The sequence below is a fragment of the Myripristis murdjan genome, chromosome 9 (assembly GCF_902150065.1).
Source record: "Myripristis murdjan chromosome 9, fMyrMur1.1, whole genome shotgun sequence".
Taxonomy (NCBI): domain Eukaryota; kingdom Metazoa; phylum Chordata; class Actinopteri; order Holocentriformes; family Holocentridae; genus Myripristis; species Myripristis murdjan.
The window spans coordinates 1,422,501-1,444,581 of NC_043988.1; the positions used below are offsets into that span (position 1 = coordinate 1,422,501).

Below are 22,081 nucleotides of genomic sequence, written 5' to 3' on the forward strand. Positions count from 1 at the left end.
CCTGGTGGGTTGGCAGGAGCTTGTGGAACGCTCGAGGAGTTGTTCACAGGGATTTTCTCCAGATCACCACTTCCCTGTCAAAGCTGCTAGCACGCTGGAGCGGGATTCCCCACTCAGGTTTTCCATTACACCTGTCTTGTCTTTGTTCTTTGTTTTTTTTTTTTCTCTCTCCTTTCTTGCAAACATCTGACAAACATGATGTCCAGTCCTCCACCTGAATAGACCTCTGAAGAACCAACACGGGTCATTTTGTACTTGTTTTTTTTTTTTTTTTTTTTTATTAATCTCTTGGTCATTTTCTGGCATTTGTCTTGTTTTTTTTTTTTTTTTTTTTTTTTTTTTTTTACTAATTTGTTGTTTGGTCTTTTTGTGTCATTTATTCCACTTTTTATTTATTACAATTTATAGGGTTAATTTTGTGGCAATTGTCTTAACATGTTTGAAAGAAATCAAGTAAACTTGCTGTGGTTTCAGAGGGGTAGAGGCGATACACACCCAAAACAAATGCCTTAATCAGGGGGAATTTATTACAATTTAGCACATTATGAAGCAGTTAGTACAATATCAACTTTTATGATGAGGGCTGACTTTGGCCTCCAGTCAGTTTTAATCATAAGCAAACTGCCTCCATTATCCTTTCTTGTAAACGTGTCAAACATGTTGATGAATCCTCCACCTGAACATGCCCAGGAATTACCAACACATCCTTCTTTTCACGCCTACATATTTGCACTGCAGGGTTTTGGATTCGGCCCTCACACACATTTTTACATTTGATACTGTGATCATTCCTGAGTGGTTCATGCTCTTGTATTTGTTTCCCTCAGTATTTCACACCAACAAACCTCCTACCTCCTCCCCTCTGGACACTTTCCAGCCCTCTTGAGAGGAGAGCTGATGATATCACATGGGGGGCGGGGGCACCTGGGTCTATAAGTACAGGCCCCTGCCGGGGGAACCCTCTCCATGAAGCAGAGCTGAGCTGTGCTGACCTGCTCTGACACCAAGACGCTGCAGGAGAGCAAACAGAGACCGGTGTGCCTCTCGGTGCACGGACACTGGACTGTGGATTAACTTCACTCAAGACTTCTCTCCTCTTGGGACTGTGGACTCACTTATCTCATCGGCTTCTTACCTCTCTGCTCCCTCATCTCCTTTTTTGGTGGACAATTTTACCCATTTCCCTGTTCTCTGTTCATTCACTACACTCAGGATGTTTTACCTCCTTGGTTTGCATCATATCATTTGCACCCTGTTTGTGCTGTCCGGAGCTGCAGCCATGGTGAGTTGTGATGCGTGCCCACCTGTCTTCAAGTTTTCTCTGCACAACAAATCAGTCAAGTGCAAATGAAAATGGAATAACTTAGTCACATTGCCCAGGGCCCCACCTTCCATAGGGACCCCACAACCAACCCTTTGAAACCTGAACAAAGTCACTTTATTTCTTTCAAAAACAGGAGAAAAAAAGGCGGTGAGCACAGTAGAAAAAGATTAGTGGAACTTAAGTCAAACATTACTGACATCACTAAACCTAACTAAAACATTGGCAAAGCAAAAAATGACACGAACTTTTCTACAGAATTAGAGGATTTCTCGTGTTAAATGCTTGTGAAAGCCATAAGCAAATTCACTTGATTTCTTCCAAAAACATGAGCAAAGTATTATTAACTTGCCTTACTTTATTTCTAAAGAAAATACAAGAAAATAAGATGAAAGGTAAATTGCAAGATTAAATTACAAGAAAAATGCCAAAACAATCCCCTCAAAAATGAAAAATAAGACGAACTAAAGTGAATTTTGTTCAGAGGGTGAAATAAAATTTGAACCTACATTGACATATTCATGGTAAAATGTATATATCAATGATTTTTTTTTTTTTTTTGCTTAGGGGCCCCATATGTGTGGGACTAAGTTGGGGAACCTGCAGCCTGTTTTGGTCATGTTATTTTTGCTGCAGATCCTTACTTCACTGCTCACCCTATTTCCAGGCAGAGGGCGAGTGCCCAGCTGAGTGCTCGTGCACCCCGTCCCCCCCACCGTGCCCGCCGGGAGTCAGCTGGGTGAGCGACCGCTGCGGCTGTTGTAAAGTGTGCGCCAGGCAGTTCAATGAGGACTGCAGTGCCGGCGAGCCCTGTGACCACATCAAGGGCCTACGCTGCCACCTGGGGGCCGGGGGAGACCCTCAGAGAGGCCTGTGTCGAGGTGAGGGCTGGTCCTCATTTCATTACCCACTGGTTCGTTAATTAACCCTCTGAACCCAGGAGCTTTTTAGAAATGTTTTATTTAACTGTTGGAACAAAATTTATTTCTTTAAATATTTGGGAAAATTGCTACTTCGGCCTATGAAGCTGCTTTTTTTGTGAGGTTGTTGGCAATTAGAGCATCGTCCCATAAATTAATAATAAATACAGGGGAAAAAAACAGTCTAACCCTAAAATAATGATTTAAAAAAAAATTGAAAGAATTTTTTTTAAAAAATCAAATAAATTTACATGACAAAATTAAGAAAATGTCAAAGACAAGTGTATTTATTATTTTTTTTATAAGGGTCATTATTTTATTCATTTATTTATTTAAACAAGAATCTGTGCTTTCCAAGACACAAAACTGCATCCTCACAGGTCAAAGCAACAATTTTTGTAAATACTGTTGAGAGCAACAGAGGAAACCATTTCAGAGGGTTTGAAGACAGGTGAGGAAGAGATATTTAGCAACTGTCATTGTGATAAATATTGTCATAACCAAAATGTAGAGAATTCCACTCTACATGGGATGAAAACATTGAAATCTCTGGATAATATATCATGAATTCCTGCTCTGTATAGTAACATCCCTAGATTATACATCAAAGATTGTAAGGATTGTAACCGCTTTAACTGAAGTAAGCATAACATTAACAATGTAATAACTTGAGTTACATTCATTATTTGTAAATGTTTCAGTTACAAGTACAATTCATAGTCATTTTCTTGTAAATTTTTTTTTTCATTTTGTTTGTTTGTTTGTTTGTTTATTTGTTTGTTTTAGAGGGGTTGTTCTGGTAATCTTGGAAGTTTTTCACAAATTTTTCAGATTTTCTGGTCATTTTTTGTATTTTTTTTCAGTGATTTTGTGGTAAGTTAATGGTAATTTTCTTGTGGTGTCTTTCTTTCCTTTTTCTTTTCTTTCTTTGTTTTTACAGTGTTTTGTTGCAACTTTGTTGTAATTTTCTTGTTATGTTTTGAGGAAGGAAGGAAGGAATCAAGTAAACTTGCTCAGGTTTCAGAGGGATAAAGGGACAAACCACAGCTTTTGTCTGGGAGATTTTATTACAACTGAACAAGTTACTACATTATGTAGCAGTTAGTACAATATCAGTTTTCATAATGAGGGCTGACTATGACCTCCAGTCAGTTTTAATAAGTAACCACCATCAATACAATTTTCAGAAAAGAGTTAAATTCTGATGTGTTGCATTAAGAAGGCTCCCACTGTTAAGTATCTCTGCCACTTTGATGCACTTTTAGTCCCTAACATCAAATCAACATTTAATAAAAAAAAATAAAATCTTGCTTTACAGCATAGAAAACACGAGAACACGTTCATAAATGAAGCTGTTCATAAATGAAGCTGTTCATAAATGAAGCTGTTCATAAATTGGTCAGTGGTGCTCAGTGGTCTTTGAACACACTTTGTATGGTGTTCTTAAATAATTCTTGATACTATAAATTTATGACAGAGTGATTTATGTCAGCTCAAAAGGGTGGCTAAACTGAGTTAGGTTGTGTTTACCTTCCATTACATCATCAAAGTCCATGTGACTCAATCCACAGCTGTATTTTCTGTTTCCCTGCGTGTGTGTGTGTGTGTGTGTGTGTGTGTGTGTGTATGTGTGTGTGCGTGTGTGTGTTGGCAGCGGAGGCCCAGGGCTTGCCCTGTGAGTTCAGTGGACGGGTGTACCAGCACGGTGAGGACTTCCAGCCCAGCTGCCAGCACCAGTGCACCTGCATGGACGGGGTGGTGGGCTGCATGCCCCTCTGCCTGCACCAAGTGCCCCTGCCCGACTGGCTCTGCTCTCAGCCCCGGCTGGCCAGGCCACAGGGCGGCTGCTGCGAGCAGTGGGTGTGTGATGACGACAACCACATCAGTGAGGAGCCAGAAGAGTCGACACACACCTCCCTGCCGGACGGCCAGCCCCTCCCCAACCACATCAGCCAGGTCCTGGCCCAGCTGCAGCCTCGCCACCAAACCGACGCCGGGGGGGTCACCTTCAGCGGTGAGGAACACACCCCACCTACCTGCACTCAACACTGTATTCTGTCATTCAAGCTTGCAAGCTTCTGATGGACGCCAACCACTACGAGTCAGCCAAGTTCAACACGAGTCCCACAGAGCAAGCACCAAAATTTCATCATGTTATTACGGCACAGAAAAACCTGGGAATCAGTTAAGCAACAGAACACAAGAGGCCATGCCTGCGTGCCTGCCACCAAAACACAGCCATGTTATTTACCAGAACACACAGGCCTCAAGTGTTCTGTTGTTTTCATACAGTAGTTATAATTTTGTTGCAACAATAACTTTAGCTCAAATAAAATACAATAAAGTTGCAATATATAGTCTATCAAAGCTCTCAAGTCTCACGTATTGGGCCTGAGACACACGCATTTCAACCCGTTCACACGCTCACACGCCACACCTTGTATTTCTCACACAGAGAAATTACCAGGATAACGCCCACCAAGCTGCGCCGCTATTTTTTTATAACAGCAGAACAGGTAGAGGAATCTGTATTTTCTGTATTTTTATATGTTTGGTCTGCTTGGCTATTATGACCCTGACACACGCGATTTCGTCCGTCGTACGTGGTTGGCGGTAGCTTTTGTAGTTGTATATGCAGCTGTGGAAACAGTTTTCAGCTGACATCAGAAACATATGTAGGGTCCAGTTTCACAACGTGATGCAGGTAGCGGCTGTGGACGACTACACACATCGTCTCAGCTTTCATTCCAGTGCTATATTTGCCCCAAAATGAGTGATATATGCCTTACCACTTGGTTAAGGCATATATCAGCTTAATATATCATGTAACCCTGATGTCCTGAGTTACAGTTTGGCCTGGGACCTTTGTTGAACCCCCTTCCCCAGTGCACCCTCTCAGTCACCAAATCTCTGTTCACAGTGGACAGTCACAGTAATCCCCAAAACAAATGCTTCCACCAGCTTTCAAAACGTCAGTCAGCATCTATTCAATGTTACCATGTCAATTTCTGTGATACATTGCCATTGTCCTTTCCCCTCCCACAAAAGTAATGACAGTCCCCAAGTCTGAGGTGTTGCTGGAGTCTGGATGTTTCCCGCAGACCACCGAGTGGACAGAGTGTTCCACCACATGTGGGATGGGCATCTCCAGCCGCGTGACCAATAACAACCCGGAATGTCGTCTGATCAGAGAAACCAGACTGTGTCAGATCCGTCAGTGTGGCCTGCAGCTTCCTCTTGTTGTCAATAAGGTGAAACTTTAATGATCCCTACTTGGTGAAATGTAATGAAATGGAAACAGTGAAGAAAATTAGAATGTTAACAGATACAAAATATATGAAGTGCAGTAGGCTGTGTCTGAGACTGTGAGAGAAATGAATGCCAAAGCAATATGAGTGAATGTAAATATTGCATAGCAATAGGCCTTGAGGTATGGATGCCTAATACATTATTTGAGAAAAAATTGCTCAGTTTTTTCTGAATTAGAGAATAATATAATTAACTCCAAATTTTGAGAAAAAAATCTGTCTTATTTTTTCTGAATTATTGAAATAATTATCTTAGAATTCTGAGCTAATGCTACACTACATGTAGGATTATGACGATGACATTATGATGACATAGTTATCTAAGAACTCCGAGATAATTATGTAATTCATTCATCAACAGGCACAGTTTGTTTTGTTTTTTTCCTTAGGTGAATGCATTATGCCTCTGTATTGAAAATCCAGCAGGAGTGCACTGATTTCATGATGTAATAACACTAGCTCTGCTTCTGTTATCCAGAGGGGGAAAAAGTGCCAGCGAACCATCCGTCCCCAGGAACCAGTCAGAATCACCTTCGCCGGATGCTCAACGGCACAGCGGTACCGCCCCCGCACCTGTGGTGTCTGTACCAACAACCGCTGCTGCATGCCCTCACTGTCCCGCACCGTGCGGCTTCTCTTCCGCTGCCCGGATGGGGAGGGCTTCTACCGAAACGTCATGTGGATCCAGCGCTGCAGCTGCAAAACAAGCTGCAGCAGTGGCCACGGCCCCTCCAGTCCCTCCGTCAGCCTCCACAATGACATCCACACCTTCAGGCACTGAGGGTGACTCACCATGCCCAGCCCTGGCCTGGCACACTGGGCAAAGACCCTGCACTTGGCTCCCTACACCTGGCTCCTCCCTGTCTGTCAACAGGGTGGGAACCTCTCCCTCTTCAAACCAGACTCTATGGCAGAGTGAAGCTCTGCCAACCCCTTCCTCCTACCCACCTCACCCCAACCAGGCAACACACTCGCTTGCACTTTAAGCTTCCTGCCACAATGACATCAGTTTGACCACACTAGAGGTGTGTCGCTATATTCAGTAACGAACTGTTACCTTTCTAGAGTGAGGGCGGCACTGAAGACAACCCACTGCAGGACGCAGTGTCAACTGTTGGCGGAATGCTTTTATTGAAACTTTTTATTTATTTGTTTCCTTTTGTCCAGTTTCTCTGTTTCCACAGAGTAAGGGATGTGACATTTTGTCCTTGTGTCCGTGAAAGTGAGCATTTATGAGCAATGGCAGGAAATTTGTACATGCATCTTTGGTCAGATGCATTTCTGGATGAATGAGGAAAAGCTAGAAGACATAGACAACACAGTCATCAGTGATTGTACTGACTGTGTAGTGACTGTGCCCCAGCCTTTGTGACACAGTCCCACACATGTATTGATTGTGGAACTGAATGTGTATCTGTATGTGTATCTGTGTGTGAGTGTGTGTGTGTGTTTTTGTGCAAGCATATTGGTCTTTGTGTTTATTAGGCAAAGAAGGAGGAACCCTTACAGGAGAGTTTACAAGAGAATGTGTACATTACGCTATTACAGTATATGGATTAAAAAGTATAGTGTATAGACTTCACTCTCAGTTGTGGAGTGGTAAATTTTTGAAGATCGCCTCATTTTTCGGGGTGTGATTTTATGTGTCCCTCACAATGTAGATACTTTACTTGGGGGAGGAATACTATATATTTAAGACGTATATATTATGCTCTTTCAGTGGATTATTTTGACTGTAAGCTTCAGTAATTAACTACATCAAATAAAAATCTCATTAACTCATAATCTGTCTTATTTATACCTGATTTCTGATTCAGATGTAGGATTAGAAGCTTTGCTGTTGTGTTACAAATTTCACATCATGGAGATCCACTGGAGAACTGGATGGGGTTTCCAGTGGACATCTGGTTAGTCCTGGTTCCTGTTTACCAATCACTTTGTCCTTTCAATATGTTATAGAGATGTATAGAGACAATATTGCACAAAATAGGTGTGAGGTGACTGCATCCTGAGATTGGCTTTTTCCTGATCAAATGCTTGTTACTGTAAATGCATTTTTTTTTCCACAGAATTCAGTGCAAATGATTATCAGGTGACCATATGTCATGAAAACATAGGAACAGTAACATTAATGTCAAATACTTAAATGCTAAGCTAAGTAATGCTAGCAGTGGTTATGTTACTACAGGTGCGGTTATGTTACCACAAGTGTGTTATCTTACTACAGGTGTGGTTATGTTACTACATGTGTGGTTATATTACTACAGGTGTGTTATCTTACTACAAGTGTGGTTATGTTACTACATGTGTGGTTATATTACTACAGGTGTGTTATCTTACTACAGGTGTGGTTATGTTACTACATGTGTGGTTATATTACTACAGGTGTGTTATCTTACTACAGGTGTGGTTGTGTTACTGCAGGTGTGTTATGTTGCTACAGGTGTGCTTATGTTACTACAGGTGTGGTTATATTACTACAGGTGTGTTATCTTACTACAGGTGTGGTTATGTTACTACATGTGTGGTTATATTACTACAGGTGTGTTATCTTACTACAGGTGTGGTTGTGTTACTGCAGGTGTGTTATGTTGCTACAGGTGTGGTTATGTTACTACAGGTGTGTTATGTTGCTACAGGTGTGTTATTTTGCTACAGGTGTGGTTATATTACTACAGGTGTGGTTATGTTGCTACAGGTGTGGTTATGTTGCTATAGGTGTGTTATCTTTCTACAGCTGTGGGTATGTTACTACAGATGCGGTTATGTTAATTTAGGGCCCTAAGGCAAATGGAAGATTTTTGAAGATTATAAATATCATGTTATCAGTGTCATCCAGAACAACTAAAACAAATGTGTGTAAACTGCTGATATTTAATTGATATTGATATTCAGTTTAGGGGTTGATAGTTAGGGTAACCATTACTTTGAGCAGAATGTCTCACAATTGCCACTGTTACTAACCAACTTATGCTCTGAACTTTCTAGAACATTACTTCTGTCACTGGGCAGACAATGACAGACCGTCCTGTCATTGGCTAGTGTACACAACAGTGTCATTTAAGCTTCTCGTCATTTTATATGCTGTGTTGTTTTTGTGCTATAAGTACATTTGGAAACTGAATATTTCTACAATATGGAAATATTACTTTTGCTTAGGCAGAAGATCTAAATATGTCTTACACCACTGGACACATAACACATTTTAATCTATATCTTTGAATATTGACATTTAGTGTAATTTTTGAAGCGTTTCACATTTGACTTTCAAATTTCTGACTGTCCCTGAACTCCTCCTTGTATCACTGCTCTATATCTCTCCTTTTCTGTCTCAGTGGCCACAAATCCCAGCCATCACCCCCACCATCCTAGCAAGTCCTTAGCAACCATTAGGAACACCATAGCAACGGCCTAGCAACGGCCTAGCATTCATTAAGGACACTGTAGCAACCGCATATAAACACCATGGCAACCACTCAAAAGACCATAGCAACCTCCTAGCAACTACCCAGAACACCATAGTAACGGAAACAGACTTCGAGAGTTTCACTGAAATTGACCACCAATGAACACTATAAATGCAAAAAAAAAGTGGCATGGTATAACACAAATCAGACTATACAGTAAATCAGAAGTAGTTTTTCCAGTCACTAGAAAACTGGCAAGACATGTCCACATAAGTACCTGAAAAATATCCTTAAATTATTTTTAAATAAGAAGTTGAAGCTTTCAACTTCTTATGGACTTTGCTGGCTTGAACCCCGGAATCACCGCTTGCTGCTATATTTCTTATATGTTTTATACAGCTAAAACAGCCTGGAGTCAACCTGACCGCCAAAAATGTATAAAATATGTCAAGGACTTTGAAAACATATGATCATGTTAATTTAATGTTTATTTACTTGTCCCAATTAAATTAGGAAAAGTCATGAAATATGAAGCAAAAAAAAAAAAAAAGATGTTAATCCTGTATTTAGAGGTGTTAAACACTGAATGGGGTCAAACTGACCCCAGAGATAATAGGAGGGTTAAAAGCTGTACTTGAAGTTATAAAAGTCACATTACTTTGTTGGCCACAGGCCAATTTGTCTGACTTTTTGTTGGAGTGTGGCCGGATATATGAGACTCTTTTGTTGCAAATATCCTGCTGGTGAACAACCTACAGTGTTCCAAATCCAGCTATGGACCATGTACCTCTTTTTTAGTTTTGCTATACTCCATTACACACATGGATATCATGACTGTATACTGAATGTCTCTATCATAAGGTTTTAAAGTGTCTTATTTCAAGAGAGAATTTTACATCTTAAAATTGTTTGTAACCTGTCATCCCCTGTCCAATCATGTCTAACCCTAACAACACCTACCCCTGGCAGCATTAATGCCTTGCTCAAACCCATTGAGCTTCCTAGATATACATTTTCCAGTTCCAGCCAGGGCTCCAGGCTCATGTTGCCTTGTGACATTACACAACGCTCCGGCCGGCTCTGTATAAACATCACAGCAGACTTCTAAATTCCTCACCCTGGCCTCCACCTCCTTGCCCTCCCGCCTCCTCCTGCAGAGCGGGAGGAACAGTCTGACCTCCTGGACGCCCCAGGGAGACCTACTGGTGTGGGTTTCATCTCAACCCACTCTCCATGGTCCGCTTACAATTTGAGAGGAGATGTTGAACTCTTGGGCTTGATTTGGGGTGTGGGGTGATCAGACCTGAGTCTGCTAAGAGCAGCCAATACACTGAGACAAAGACAGTCAGTAAAAATGTAACTTTGACTTAGAATTATGATTTAGTTAACCCTGCCCACCTGGGACTCCAAAAAGAATTTCTAAGAGTGAAAATATCCCCAAATATCCACAGGTGCTTTGGTAGCAAGGAATTATGCTGGAAATACATACAATACAATAAAGAAAATGGCAAATATATACTTGGAGATAAATGAAACTGTATTAGGAGTCTCAGCAGTAAAGAAAAAATGTATAAATAAAGTGCATTCCCCAATCAGTTTAGTAGATGTGTCCTTCCTTTTTCACAGAGCAGTAAGCTAGACAGCCAGTGCTTTGACAGTCGTCTTCATTATGGGTGTCATGCTGGCTAAAGTATTAAAATGAGCTGATGTGAACATTAATCTAGCATATGCTTCGCCATTGGGGGTATATATTAGTATTAGGACAAATATTACTATCACTTTCTGCATCCCACTTTCAACAAGGCTGAATTCTTTCCCTGGCCGACTGACAGACAGGAACCAAAAGCACACAAGGCGTACCGGCCTCACCATGGAGACCTCCTTACCATTTGCCATCATCGTCTCTGAAGGCGTCACTGGTTACCATGTGACTCACACTGTTCGAATTTACCCCGATGACGATGTTTGTCTACTCGGGCTGTTTGGTGGCATAACGTCAGTGAAATGGTGCTTCAACCAGAGTTATTGTACACTAAAGCTTGTGTCCCATGACAACGTTTGACTGGCCATTTGTTTAAGAGTTGTCCTGACTTTTTAGTGAAATCCACGGCTATATGAGAATCCCAGGATGGGAGATATTGAGGATTTCAAGGCCCTTCTCATTTCACAGAAAAGGATATGCCTTTGCATTCTAGAACCTGCTTCTCTGCCAGGTCAATCTAAAAAGCTCAGTCCATGCATTGCAAAAAATCAAGTAGTTTAGTCTCATTGTCTTTGTTGTCTTGTCTTTCTGCAAGCAAGGCAAAAGAAAATATGTCAGCAGGATGAGATCCCACTTGTTTTCAAAGCTAATTGACATATTTCCAGAGTTGGTCATTTTCTGCATTTTCCTAGCAGATCCTAGCAGGCTGATCTACCTTAATCTGCGATGTTTCAAAATCTTTATCCTTGTTCTTCAAAAAAAATCCTGAAATGAGTGAAACTGCATTGGAACCAAATTGGATTATCTCATCCCAGTGGTAGATTTTTTTTTTTTTTTACTTTGTTTTAAGAAAGACAAGACAGTGTGACTGTAAAACTGGCTCGAGAGTTATCCGTTTATCACATTCATATAGATATGGCTCTGTTTGCTTCCGTATTGTTGATAGATAAAACAGAAAAAAAACTAGGAAGGTGCCATGAGCATCGGTAGCCACCATGGATGAACACATATTAAAAATATATAAAAAGAATTAGAGCACCACCTATAGAAACTTTAACTTCATCAAGAGAACAGCCAGGGAAAAGGACTGGATATGTTGTTTGATTGAAGGAGGATCACAGAAATGAGCATATAAATAAATATAACAACAACAAAAAAGGAAATAAAAATAAATAAAAAAGTAAGAAAATAGGATCTCACAGATTACCACTCTAAAGGGAGAAGGGAAGCGCCTTTGGTTAAAAATATGTCTTATCATCTTCTACAGTTGGCTGCTCCACCAAATGCACCTCAGCAGTAGCTGTTGAAGGCTATGTCAATCTGTGTTTGAAACAGTGACCCTCCTCTAAAGCCTACTGACATCCAGTGATATCATATGGATTTAGTGACAAGGTTCCCACTGTGGCCTTGATGTAAAATATCACGACTTTTCCATGACTTTCCATAACTAAATAGGTGCACTGCCATTACTTAATCATTGGATTCTTTCCTGGTTTTTTAATGTTTTCTGAAGGGGCAGACAGTCTGGTTTTCACTCCAGATGACTTGAAAGCTGTACTGCAATGAAACAAAAGTACTGTAAAGTGACCTATTTGTAAAATCGTCTGATATTCCCTGACTTCTCCAAAGAATTCATCAATTTCCCTCACTCTCACTGTCCGGCATACACCCCACAAAGTGCCATGATATTCCAGAAATTCTATAATCAGTGAAAGACCTGAATTAAACTGTAAAATGACAAGCACAGGACTCAGGAAATGAGATAAAATAAAGACTTTTAAGCATTTAAGATCTCTCCTTTGAATACCCATGCTACAAAATTCAGAAGAAGCTGAAGTGTGCAGCCATGAGAGAGAAAGTAGAACACCCAGTGGAAGGATCTCACCACGTCACAGAGAGGGCACTATGTGACTGTGATTGTCCTGTGCCATGATGTAGCAGAGCAGTTTATATTGGCAGGAAACCCAGACTGAAAGTTACAGATGTTGTCCAGCCTCACAGAGAGCTGTGACTTTCAGCATGGCCTTGACAGCGGAACAGGAAATATGTCGGAAATCAACAGGACCTCAGAAATTCGGTGCAAGGTGGCCTGGACTGCCACAGCAAGCGGAGCAGAGGAAACCTGCCCCTGTGCACTCGAAAAGAGGATGTGCAGAAATGGTAGCTTTTCAACACCATGCGGGATAATAACAGATGTTGTCTCCCTATGTGTTGTTGTAGACCTGTTGTGCTGAAAACAAATGTGTGGAGGATGAGTCATCCTCTTTAAAGAGTGCACAACTGTGACCACAGCTCACATGTTTTGTTGAACAAAAGTCAATGTTTCCACAAAGGACTCTGTTTAGACTGAAGCTTTACTGCATTTAACATGGAGTAAAGACTGTGACGTCAAGACAAATTCAAACTACTACAACTGCTGCTACCACTATTATTAGTAGTAGTACCACCACTGCTGCGACTACACATAAAAATAAAGGTGCCAGCCAAAACCTAAAATAGCTTTTCAGTGTGATGCAATAGGAGAACAATTTCCTGTTCCACAAAGACCTTTTCCAACCATGCTTCTTTAAAGAACCAATTCGTAAATGGTTCAAAGGTGGCTCAAAGAGCTATGAAAACAGTTCTCTGAGGAACCAGCAGACAGAAGAGAAAATCTACTGGAAATGGCAGTCAGTTCTCATTTCTTAAACAACAAACAAGGTGTCATCTGGGACCAAAACTAATTTGGTAACAATTTACAATAAGAGTACAACAATTAATGTTAGTTAACGTTAGTTAATGCCGTAATGGTTAATTAACTGTTAGTTAATGATTATTATGGCATTTATTAATGTTAATAATATCTACAATAACCCGTAAATAACATATAAATTAATACCTTAGCATGAACAGCATTAGTACATGATTCTTAGACACATTAGTTAACGGTTAGTTAACTGTTACTTAATGTTCATTACCTGTTATTTAATGCTTATTATGGCATTAACTAACGTTAATTGTTGTACTCTTATTGTAAAGTGTTACCAATAATTCTTCATAGTGGTGCTATAGGAGAACTATTTCTGTTTCTACAAAGAACCTTTCAGGTTTTGGTTCTTAAGAATGCCTAGTGGTGCTTCAAAAACCCATTACAAAAAGTTCTTTGAGGAACTAGAACTGGCTCTTCATGAAGTTTTTTTCATAAACGGTTCTCTATAGAACTTTTCACAAAGTCATTCTTGGTGGAGCTAATTGGTACTACTGCTGCTACTACAACAACTATACTAAATATGGAAAGCTGTTTTAGCATTTATTCCATGTCCTTGATATCAGATGTCAGTTTCCTCCACTAGTTTGGTCCTTGTGAGCACTAGTTGGACATTTGGTTGCATTAGTTTTGCATTTTGTCTTTTTGACATACACATAGTGGCCATCTGGATCAAACTAGTAACACTGAAGGTCTCACTACTGAACTAGTGAACCACAGAAGCTGTGACATGTTTTATAGTCAAACATGGATTCAGCTCACCAGTTAAGTGGTAACCTACAATTTTCTGCACTAGTTAACCAGTGAGAGCCAAATTGCTTATTTGTTAACAAGTGAAGGCAAACATGCTCACTAGTTAACTAATTAAAGCCTCTTTTGACCTTGCTATCCAACTAGTTACCCTGCAGATGTTTACTAGTTCCCACCCAAGGTCCTTTCTGTGTGGAGTTTGCATGTTCTCCCCGTGTCTGCGTGGGTTTCCTCCGGGCACTCCGGTTTCCTCCCACCGTCCAAAGACATGCAGGTTAGGTGAATTGGAGAAGCTAAATTGCCCCTAGGTATGACTGTGTGTGTGAATGTCAGTGTTTGTCTGTCTGCCCTGCGATGGACTGGCGACCTGTCCAGGGTGTTTCACTGCCTTCGCCCTATGTGCGCTGGGATAGGCTCCAGCACCCCCCCGCGACCCTAGTGAGGATAAGCGGTTCAGAAGATGAATGAATGAATGTTTACTAGTCAACTAGTGAGGTCCAAAATGACCACTAGTTTCAGTAGAGAGAGACATTTTGCCTTAACTAATCAAATAGTGAGGTCCAACATGTTCAAACAGCTTTCCTTACTACTGCTACCAGTATACCACTATAGGCTCTAATATAAATATCTGTATTTGTCTTCTGCCTGTATCCAAACATAATGAATCAGGATGTACAGACTCTAAGTTTAGCCAAAGCCCTGTCACTGTAACATAATAGGATGCTGCCCTCTATTGGCAACAGGTCAGCAGTACAGCTGAGCTGCAGGCTACAGGCTGTGAGCTGATCCACCCTGCTGAAGTGTCCTTGAGCAAGACACTGAGCCCCTATTAGCTCCAGATGTGCTGTTCTTTAGCTGACCCCGAGCTCTGACTGCCCTGTGAAGGAGGGCCAGTAAAAAAGGTAATTGTTTCCATATCACATTACGTTAGTTATTGGAAATTATATGACATTGCAGCTATTATCAGTCAATCATTCAGTAAGATGCCATTGGAGCACTAAAACAGATTTATTTGCAGAAAAATGGTCTTTGAGGATCATAGAAAAGCAAAGTATGGTTTTCTATCCAGTGACATGGGTGATCAATGTGCCTCTGTGATTAATCTAATAGGAAAAAGTGAGTCACAAAACGGTTAAAAAAATGATCCTGAAGTCACTTCAGCGCTCTGAGTTCCATTGATCTCATTCATTTAAAAATTGTGTTTTCTATTGTAAATGCTGAGACAACAATCAATAATGAGATGGATGCAAACTGATGACACATTCAGCAGTGTGGGTGGGGAGTTCCACCCAGGTGGCAGAGGACACCCCAGGAATCCTGTCACAGGACACTGGGCACCCATGGGTGCTAAAGATTGGGTGGTGGGGAGGTACCAGTTACTAGCAGCTCAAATATTATTTAAATGTTTGTCAAGGACCTGATGCTTATAGTTGATAATCTAGAGCTGAGATTTAAAATTCTATTAAAAAAACTAAAAAAAAAAAAAAAAAAAAAGTTCAGAAATGTTCTTAAATCTTGTTCTCGGTACTAGTGCAGTTTTTCTGCCTCGTGCTGCTTTATTTCAAGATATTGGCACTTGCCTGTTTTATTATTGGCAAATGCCCATAACAGGTGAAACTGCTTGGGAAACAAGTAAAAGGATCTCAGAATAGTAGAATGTTTTTTTTTTTTTTTTTTTTTTTTTTTTTGCGTATCTTTTGTTTTATACTGATTTCAAGCTTAATATGAGAATAAATATCTTATATATCAAATACCTCTACCTCTATCTCTGTGTAATACATTTCCTCCATATGTTACACAGATATATATATGTAGCCTATATACACACACACACATATATATATATATATATGTGTGTGTGTGTGTGTGTGTGTGTATCGTGGACTTGATTGCCAAAGAACTGCGACGTGCCACTGGACAACACACACAACTCCACATCAACAATATTGTTAAAAGTGACTGGTTTGCGTCATCTCAACCTGATAACACATTTAACAATATTGCTGGAAGCTGTCCAAATACTCCAGATATTGTCTTGACCAATGAATCCACCAAGTCTGTCTCAATTATAGAGATTGGTTGCTCCTTTGATATGTACATGGACACATGCTTTAGTTACAAATGGTCGAAATATCAAACACTTGCAAATGCCATCTCTGCATGTGGGTATAATTGTAAAATTATAATTTTGATCTTTGGTAGCCTGGGGCATGTTCACAAGATGTGTGTACGAGGACTCCAACTTGCTGGACTGGCAAAAAAAAGTTGCAAAACAGTTGGCTAAATACTGTTCTGTGTCTGCACTGGCAGTTATTTCATATGGAAAAGACGCTGTCACCTTTATCCATAGTCTTCATGGTCTCAATCTGCCCTGTCTACAGCCTGTAGTTCACTCTGTGGTCATGATCTTGAATTGTTGCATATTGACTCTTGCTACTATTGGGTTTTGATGATATATGTTTTCTTCTGAAAATCCAATAAATGAATTCAAATGTGTGTGTGTCTGTGTATACACACACACATCAGAGTGCATGTTTTTTACATCTACTGCTGCAAACAAACAACCAAATAAATAAATAAAATAGAATAAAATAGAATAAAATAAATCCATCTATCGAGTTTTAAAACAGAGTTAGATAACTTCTTTATTAATTGCAGTTATTTAAAGAATAATTGTTTTGCATATTTATTACAATGACATGCAGGTAAAAGAAAAAAAGGGCTTTTTGTATCATTTTGACACAAAATTCCTCCCAGTGTCCACACAAATAATTACAGAATGCAACATGATTTGTGCCTACATCATTACAAATCATAAAAATCCTTAAAAATAAATTATGTTTGTTTTATATCTGATTTCCAAACCTGTCAATACAGTACATACATGCTGTTTAAATCCTATGGGAATTCTAACGGATGTGAGTGTGCATATTAATAAGCCACTATAAACCCATAAATCATATTGACTGCAGCCACGCCTACTGCGCTCCTATTGGTTGCCGCGCGCTTCATGTCGGCAACGTCACGTCTAAGTAATTTAAATAGCTTCTTGCGCAATTTGATGAATAGTGTCGCTGTCAAAAGCGTCGGAGACGGAGGGAGGCATGCTGACAGACAGGCAGATGTGAGTGAGAGGGAGGGAGCCGAGCCCGCCTCAGGTGTCCTCCTCTCGGCCGCGCTCATTTCGCTTTCACCGCCTCTTAAATGTCGGGGAGAGTTTCCCCAACTACTGCCGCCGCCGTCACGTCCCCTCTGAGTGTTGTGCTGCTTGGCCATGCTTTGCTGGGCTGTGGAGAGCAGAACATGTCAAGTCTAACTGCGCTTATATAACTGCAAGCGGCCCGCGGCTCTCCTGCATTTGTATCCGTCTTCTCAAACTTCTCCGTAGGAAAGAGAAACCCTTTGCCTCGGCTCGGTAAGACGTCTCTTCTTTTTTTTCTCTTCCTTTTCCCTCCGTGCGTAAATTACTGCGTAAAGCGCCTTTTTACGCATCGAGAAGCTATTCTGCGTGTAAACAGAATGCCACATAAGGCGAGATAATCGGAATATGCAGGGATATTGCTTCTGTATCCCCTTTGTTATGATATTTTGGCTTAAAAATGGTAGCCTACTTTTCCAAGAGTCCCGTTTGGTGCCCTCTGGTTTTTGCCTCATCAAAATGCAATGTGCATATACTGTTGTTGAACTGTGATTTATTTTTTATTTTTTTCCTGTTAACCACAGCGTCATAATTGTGATATGTAGTTGGATATGTTAAATATTAGTGAAATTTACAAAACTTATTTTTTTTTTGTATTGATCAATCCTACCTTGAAATGTTTACATCAGCTTGTTACAAGTCTTGAATTGATCTGCTACCAGTCAATTACAGTCATTCCGGTATGTGGCTCTGTGTTGGGTCTAGTGGTAGTAGGCTGGAAAGGACCCTAGTTTAATGTAATGGTAAAGACAAAATGAACTAGGATCTGCAGTTGGTGAGGTAAACAATCACCAACCAACGAGGTTTACCCTCCACCACGACCAGACTGTTACAGCTCTCTATTAATAAATGTCCTGCTGGTGTCTCCAGGCGCTGCTGAGGGCCCAGCATGGTGAACAGCCAGGCGTCGGGCATACCGCCGGCCCCCAGGTCGTGTGCAGGATGTGGGGGGAAGATCGCCGACCGCTTCCTGCTCTTCTCCATGGAGCGCTACTGGCATACACGCTGCCTCAAGTGCTCTTGCTGCCAAGCCCAGCTGGGGGACATTGGCACCACCTGCTACAGCAAAGGGGGCATGATTCTGTGTCGGAGCGACTACATCAGGTGAGATCCTCTGTGAGGAAGAGGAGGAGGTGGAGGAGATAAAGCTGCAGCTTTTAGTTCAGGGAGGCCTGGAGACTGAGCAACTTGTGTGTTGTGTTTTTTTTTTTTTTTGGGCTTGCAGACTGTTCGGGCACAGTGGGGCGTGCAGTGCCTGCGGCCAGTCGATCCCAGCCAATGAAATGGTGATGAGGGCACAGGGGAACGTTTACCACCTCAAGGTAAATCCTCAGCTCTCACATCAGTACGCTTCGGCTCCTGCTGCTCGTTGGACAGGAACATCTGGGCACAGGCGGGGATTGGGTGGGGAGACGTGTCCTCCTCGATATTAGGAGAAGGAGGAATTGCGGCCTCCAATTATTTCTGCTGTACAAACATCTACTGCATGTTTACTGGCTCCGCACTGCCAAAAACCTCCATGTTAACAAGTCATTTAGTCTCCTATACGATGTTAAAACACTTTGAGGAAGGCCCTGTATTTAAAGGCAAAATGTGCTACATCAGTTTTTCAAGCTGCAAAAAATCTTCACCTTAGTCATTTCTTCAAGTCTTCAACTCTTGATTTTCTTTAAGGTAAAAAAAATCTGAGAGCGAGGAGGTAATCCCACTTGTTTCCAATCCTAATCAATTTGTTTCCAGAATTTTCTTGAATAAAGTGTCATTTTCTTGATTTTAGTGGGCTGATCTGCCTTATTCTGCCTCGTTTCAGCAAATTTATTCTTGTTCCCAGAAAAATTCCTGAAACAAGTGGAATTATCTCATCACACTGTTAGATTTTTTTGGATTGACTAAGGATGAAGCTAAACAACTTGATAAGATAAGAATTTTTGGCAGCTTGCAAATTGTTTGAAACAACCTTTGGTGCCCTTAAAGACACTTTGACAACAAATCAGACTTTCATGTTTCATATTTTGATTCATATTGACCTTTTCATGTGCCCTCCTGTTTTCACTGACTGATAATTCACCTCTCTCCCACACCTGCAGACTCTTCTCACACAAATGTCTAACCTTTGTTTTCAGTGTTTCAGCTGTGCCACCTGTAGAAACAGATTGATGCCCGGTGACCGCTTCCACTATATCAACGGTACAATCTTCTGCGAGCACGACAGACCTGGCGCTGCCTTGCTCAACAGCCACCTGCCTCCACTTCAGAGCAGCTCTGTGCTGACAGACCAGAAGGTAAGAGGAGGGCTGCACTACCATCTATATTTGGTATAAGATATGGACTCTTCTCATGACAGCAGTAGTGTGGCATCATGTTGTACACTGGCATTCACTGAAATTAAAAAAAAAAAAAAGAAAATCTCTGGGGGAAATGGGATGTATTGTAGTAATTGCAGTAAACAAAGATTCAGTCATAAAGAGGGTATGTGAGAAAATAACAAAACAGGAGGTAATAAACAATACACCTGACAGCTTCCACACTGGAATGTGCCAACTCTAAATTTGTGAATAAAAACCAAAATTGAAGAAATGAACTAACTTATTATTGGGGTGTAACACAAAATAACATTGGTTGAACTTACCGAGTCAAGCAAAAATGAACGAGCAACATGTATGATTTAAAAGTGTATGAAAAACAGGAAAAACTGTGGGTGAAACTAAAATTTTCTCAAATCAAGACAAATTGAATTGCTTCCTGGTAAAAGACAGAGATCTATTTCTGTAGCATTAGCAAATACAACTCATGCTGCTGTATTATTGCAACTTGGACTTTAATGTATTGCGTATAATATAAATCAATTATATATATTCAATTTCACATTGACCTTGAAATGATAAGAATATGGGAATATAATGGAAGCAAATTATGGCTGAACAGTCAAAGTATTATCTAAAGTGCAGTCGTTTTTTTTGCTGAAGGTAAAATGTGTGATGTGTGACAACACATGGTGATGATGCTACAGAGATGCCCTAGCCTACAAATTGTATTTAAGTGAAAGAACAGATGCCAGCAAAAAATCACACCATCTTCATTTTAATAGCTTTTTCAGTGAAAATTAAAATTTTAATGCAAAAATGATCAGTCATACTAAAATTGAGAATCATATCACAACATCTGTAACAATAATTGCAATATGATTTTAGTTATTTAGTTGTTTTTACCATCCCAGCCTTAAAGCCAATATGAATTTCCTGCATATGCAGGATGAGCAGATAGGCCCTAGATGTGACTAGAATGTGTCCATGTGTGCTGGACGTCCCGTGGCATTGCTCTCACCTCTTCTCTCTTTCCCGCAGGTATGCTGAGCGGCAGGGATGCTGACCGTCGCCCTCGCCGTTCTCCTCCCAAGCTTCACCTACTCCTCGGTGCACTCTTTTTTTTTTTTTTTACCCGCTACTGATGCCGTTGTTGTGGATTCTCCTCATCTTCCAGCCTCTCTTCCCCCAGGGGGAGGACGCCATTTCTCGCAGAGATATGCTTTCTCCGTCACCATATCAAAGACAGCACACAGCATACAAAGTCACATTTATGTTGTATTTGATGTTAAGGTGGTCTGTGAGTCATGCAAAGACTTACGTGTGGACTAACTACTCCGACAAGGGTCCTTTAGGACTAAGGAAATAAGGAGCCGAAGACGCTTGATGGACTGCTGTGAAATGATTTGGTCACTGCTGGTTTGCTTGTGCCAAGTGGCATTTCTGCCTCTGCCCCTCCTTTGAGCGTCAGTGTCTTTGATGAACTCTTGATCTCTTTGTTGTACATGTTAATCTGGGATCTTATACACTGAGGGCTGACCCTGAGTATGTTATCGATGGGTGCCAGGCTAAAATCTAGGGTGTCAAAAAAGTCTGCAGTCAGAAACTGCTAAATGTGGAGCAAACTGGCTGCAAAAGTGGGATTTGTACCCATAAGTCCATTCACAGGCATGAAATTTTGTTTACTGAAATTTTTCAACCGGTCAGCCAGCCTGATTCCTGATGTTTAGGGAAATTGTGCAACAATCGTGCTGTCGATTAAGAGATCAAAACTATGAAAGAAGTCATCCATGTACACATACTTCCCACGACTGCAGACTTTACAAACACCCTGTAGAAAGGACAATTGAAAAATTCCAGCAAAGGTCTTGTTGTAGAACTCTGTAGAGTTTTATTTCTTTATCAGATACCTGTTCAATGTGTGAAAAAAAAAATTGTGGAGTAAAAAAAAGTTAAAAAAAAAAAAAAAAATGCTATTAAAAAGATTTTCCTGTAACATGTCACGAAGCGAACTGAGGTCATTATGAAGCCCCTTAGCGGCATTAGAGTGGCACTGTGCTGTTGGCTGTTGCATGGTACCTAGTGCAGTGAACATGGAGGTCTCTCTCTCTGTCTCTGTCTCTCTCTCTCTCTCTCTCTCTCTTTAGCCCTGTATGGTGAATACATGCCTGATTACCCCGAGGAATGGAATTAGGGGGCTTGAGCTCTGACCATTTACAGAAGCAATTAAACATGAGCCCTGTATCTGTGCTGCTGGAGCTCCTGGGAGGCTGAACTTGGGGCATATCCCGTGGCTGACTGGCTGGGTGGCTGCCTGCCTGCCTCTAATAAAGCCTAATCTGAAAGCAGGCTAATTAAATGGGAGTGGCCCCCTCTACATCCAGGGCATTTGAAACAATCTGATGTATTTACTGTTTACCATGTT

General features: G+C 40.9%; 2 protein-coding genes across 2 annotated transcripts; both read left to right on the forward strand.

Annotated features, from left to right (window-relative positions):
• Positions 1-985: 985 nt before the first annotated feature.
• Positions 986-7,316, forward strand: ccn1l2 (cellular communication network factor 1, like 2). Its single transcript, XM_030060278.1, has 5 exons — positions 986-1,282; positions 1,989-2,202; positions 3,896-4,255; positions 5,290-5,492; positions 6,028-7,316. The coding sequence occupies exons 1-5, from the start codon at positions 1,214-1,216 to the stop codon at positions 6,328-6,330; spliced, it is 1,149 nt and encodes a 382-aa protein (XP_029916138.1). The 5' UTR covers positions 986-1,213; the 3' UTR covers positions 6,331-7,316.
• Positions 7,317-17,236: 9,920 nt separating this feature from the next.
• Positions 17,237-21,630, forward strand: LOC115365924 (LIM domain transcription factor LMO4-B). Its single transcript, XM_030061147.1, has 5 exons — positions 17,237-17,569; positions 18,224-18,457; positions 18,579-18,675; positions 19,477-19,635; positions 20,698-21,630. Exons 2-5 carry the CDS (start codon positions 18,243-18,245, stop codon positions 20,704-20,706), a joined length of 480 nt encoding a protein of 159 aa, XP_029917007.1. The 5' UTR covers positions 17,237-17,569; positions 18,224-18,242; the 3' UTR covers positions 20,707-21,630.
• Positions 21,631-22,081: the final 451 nt, after the last annotated feature.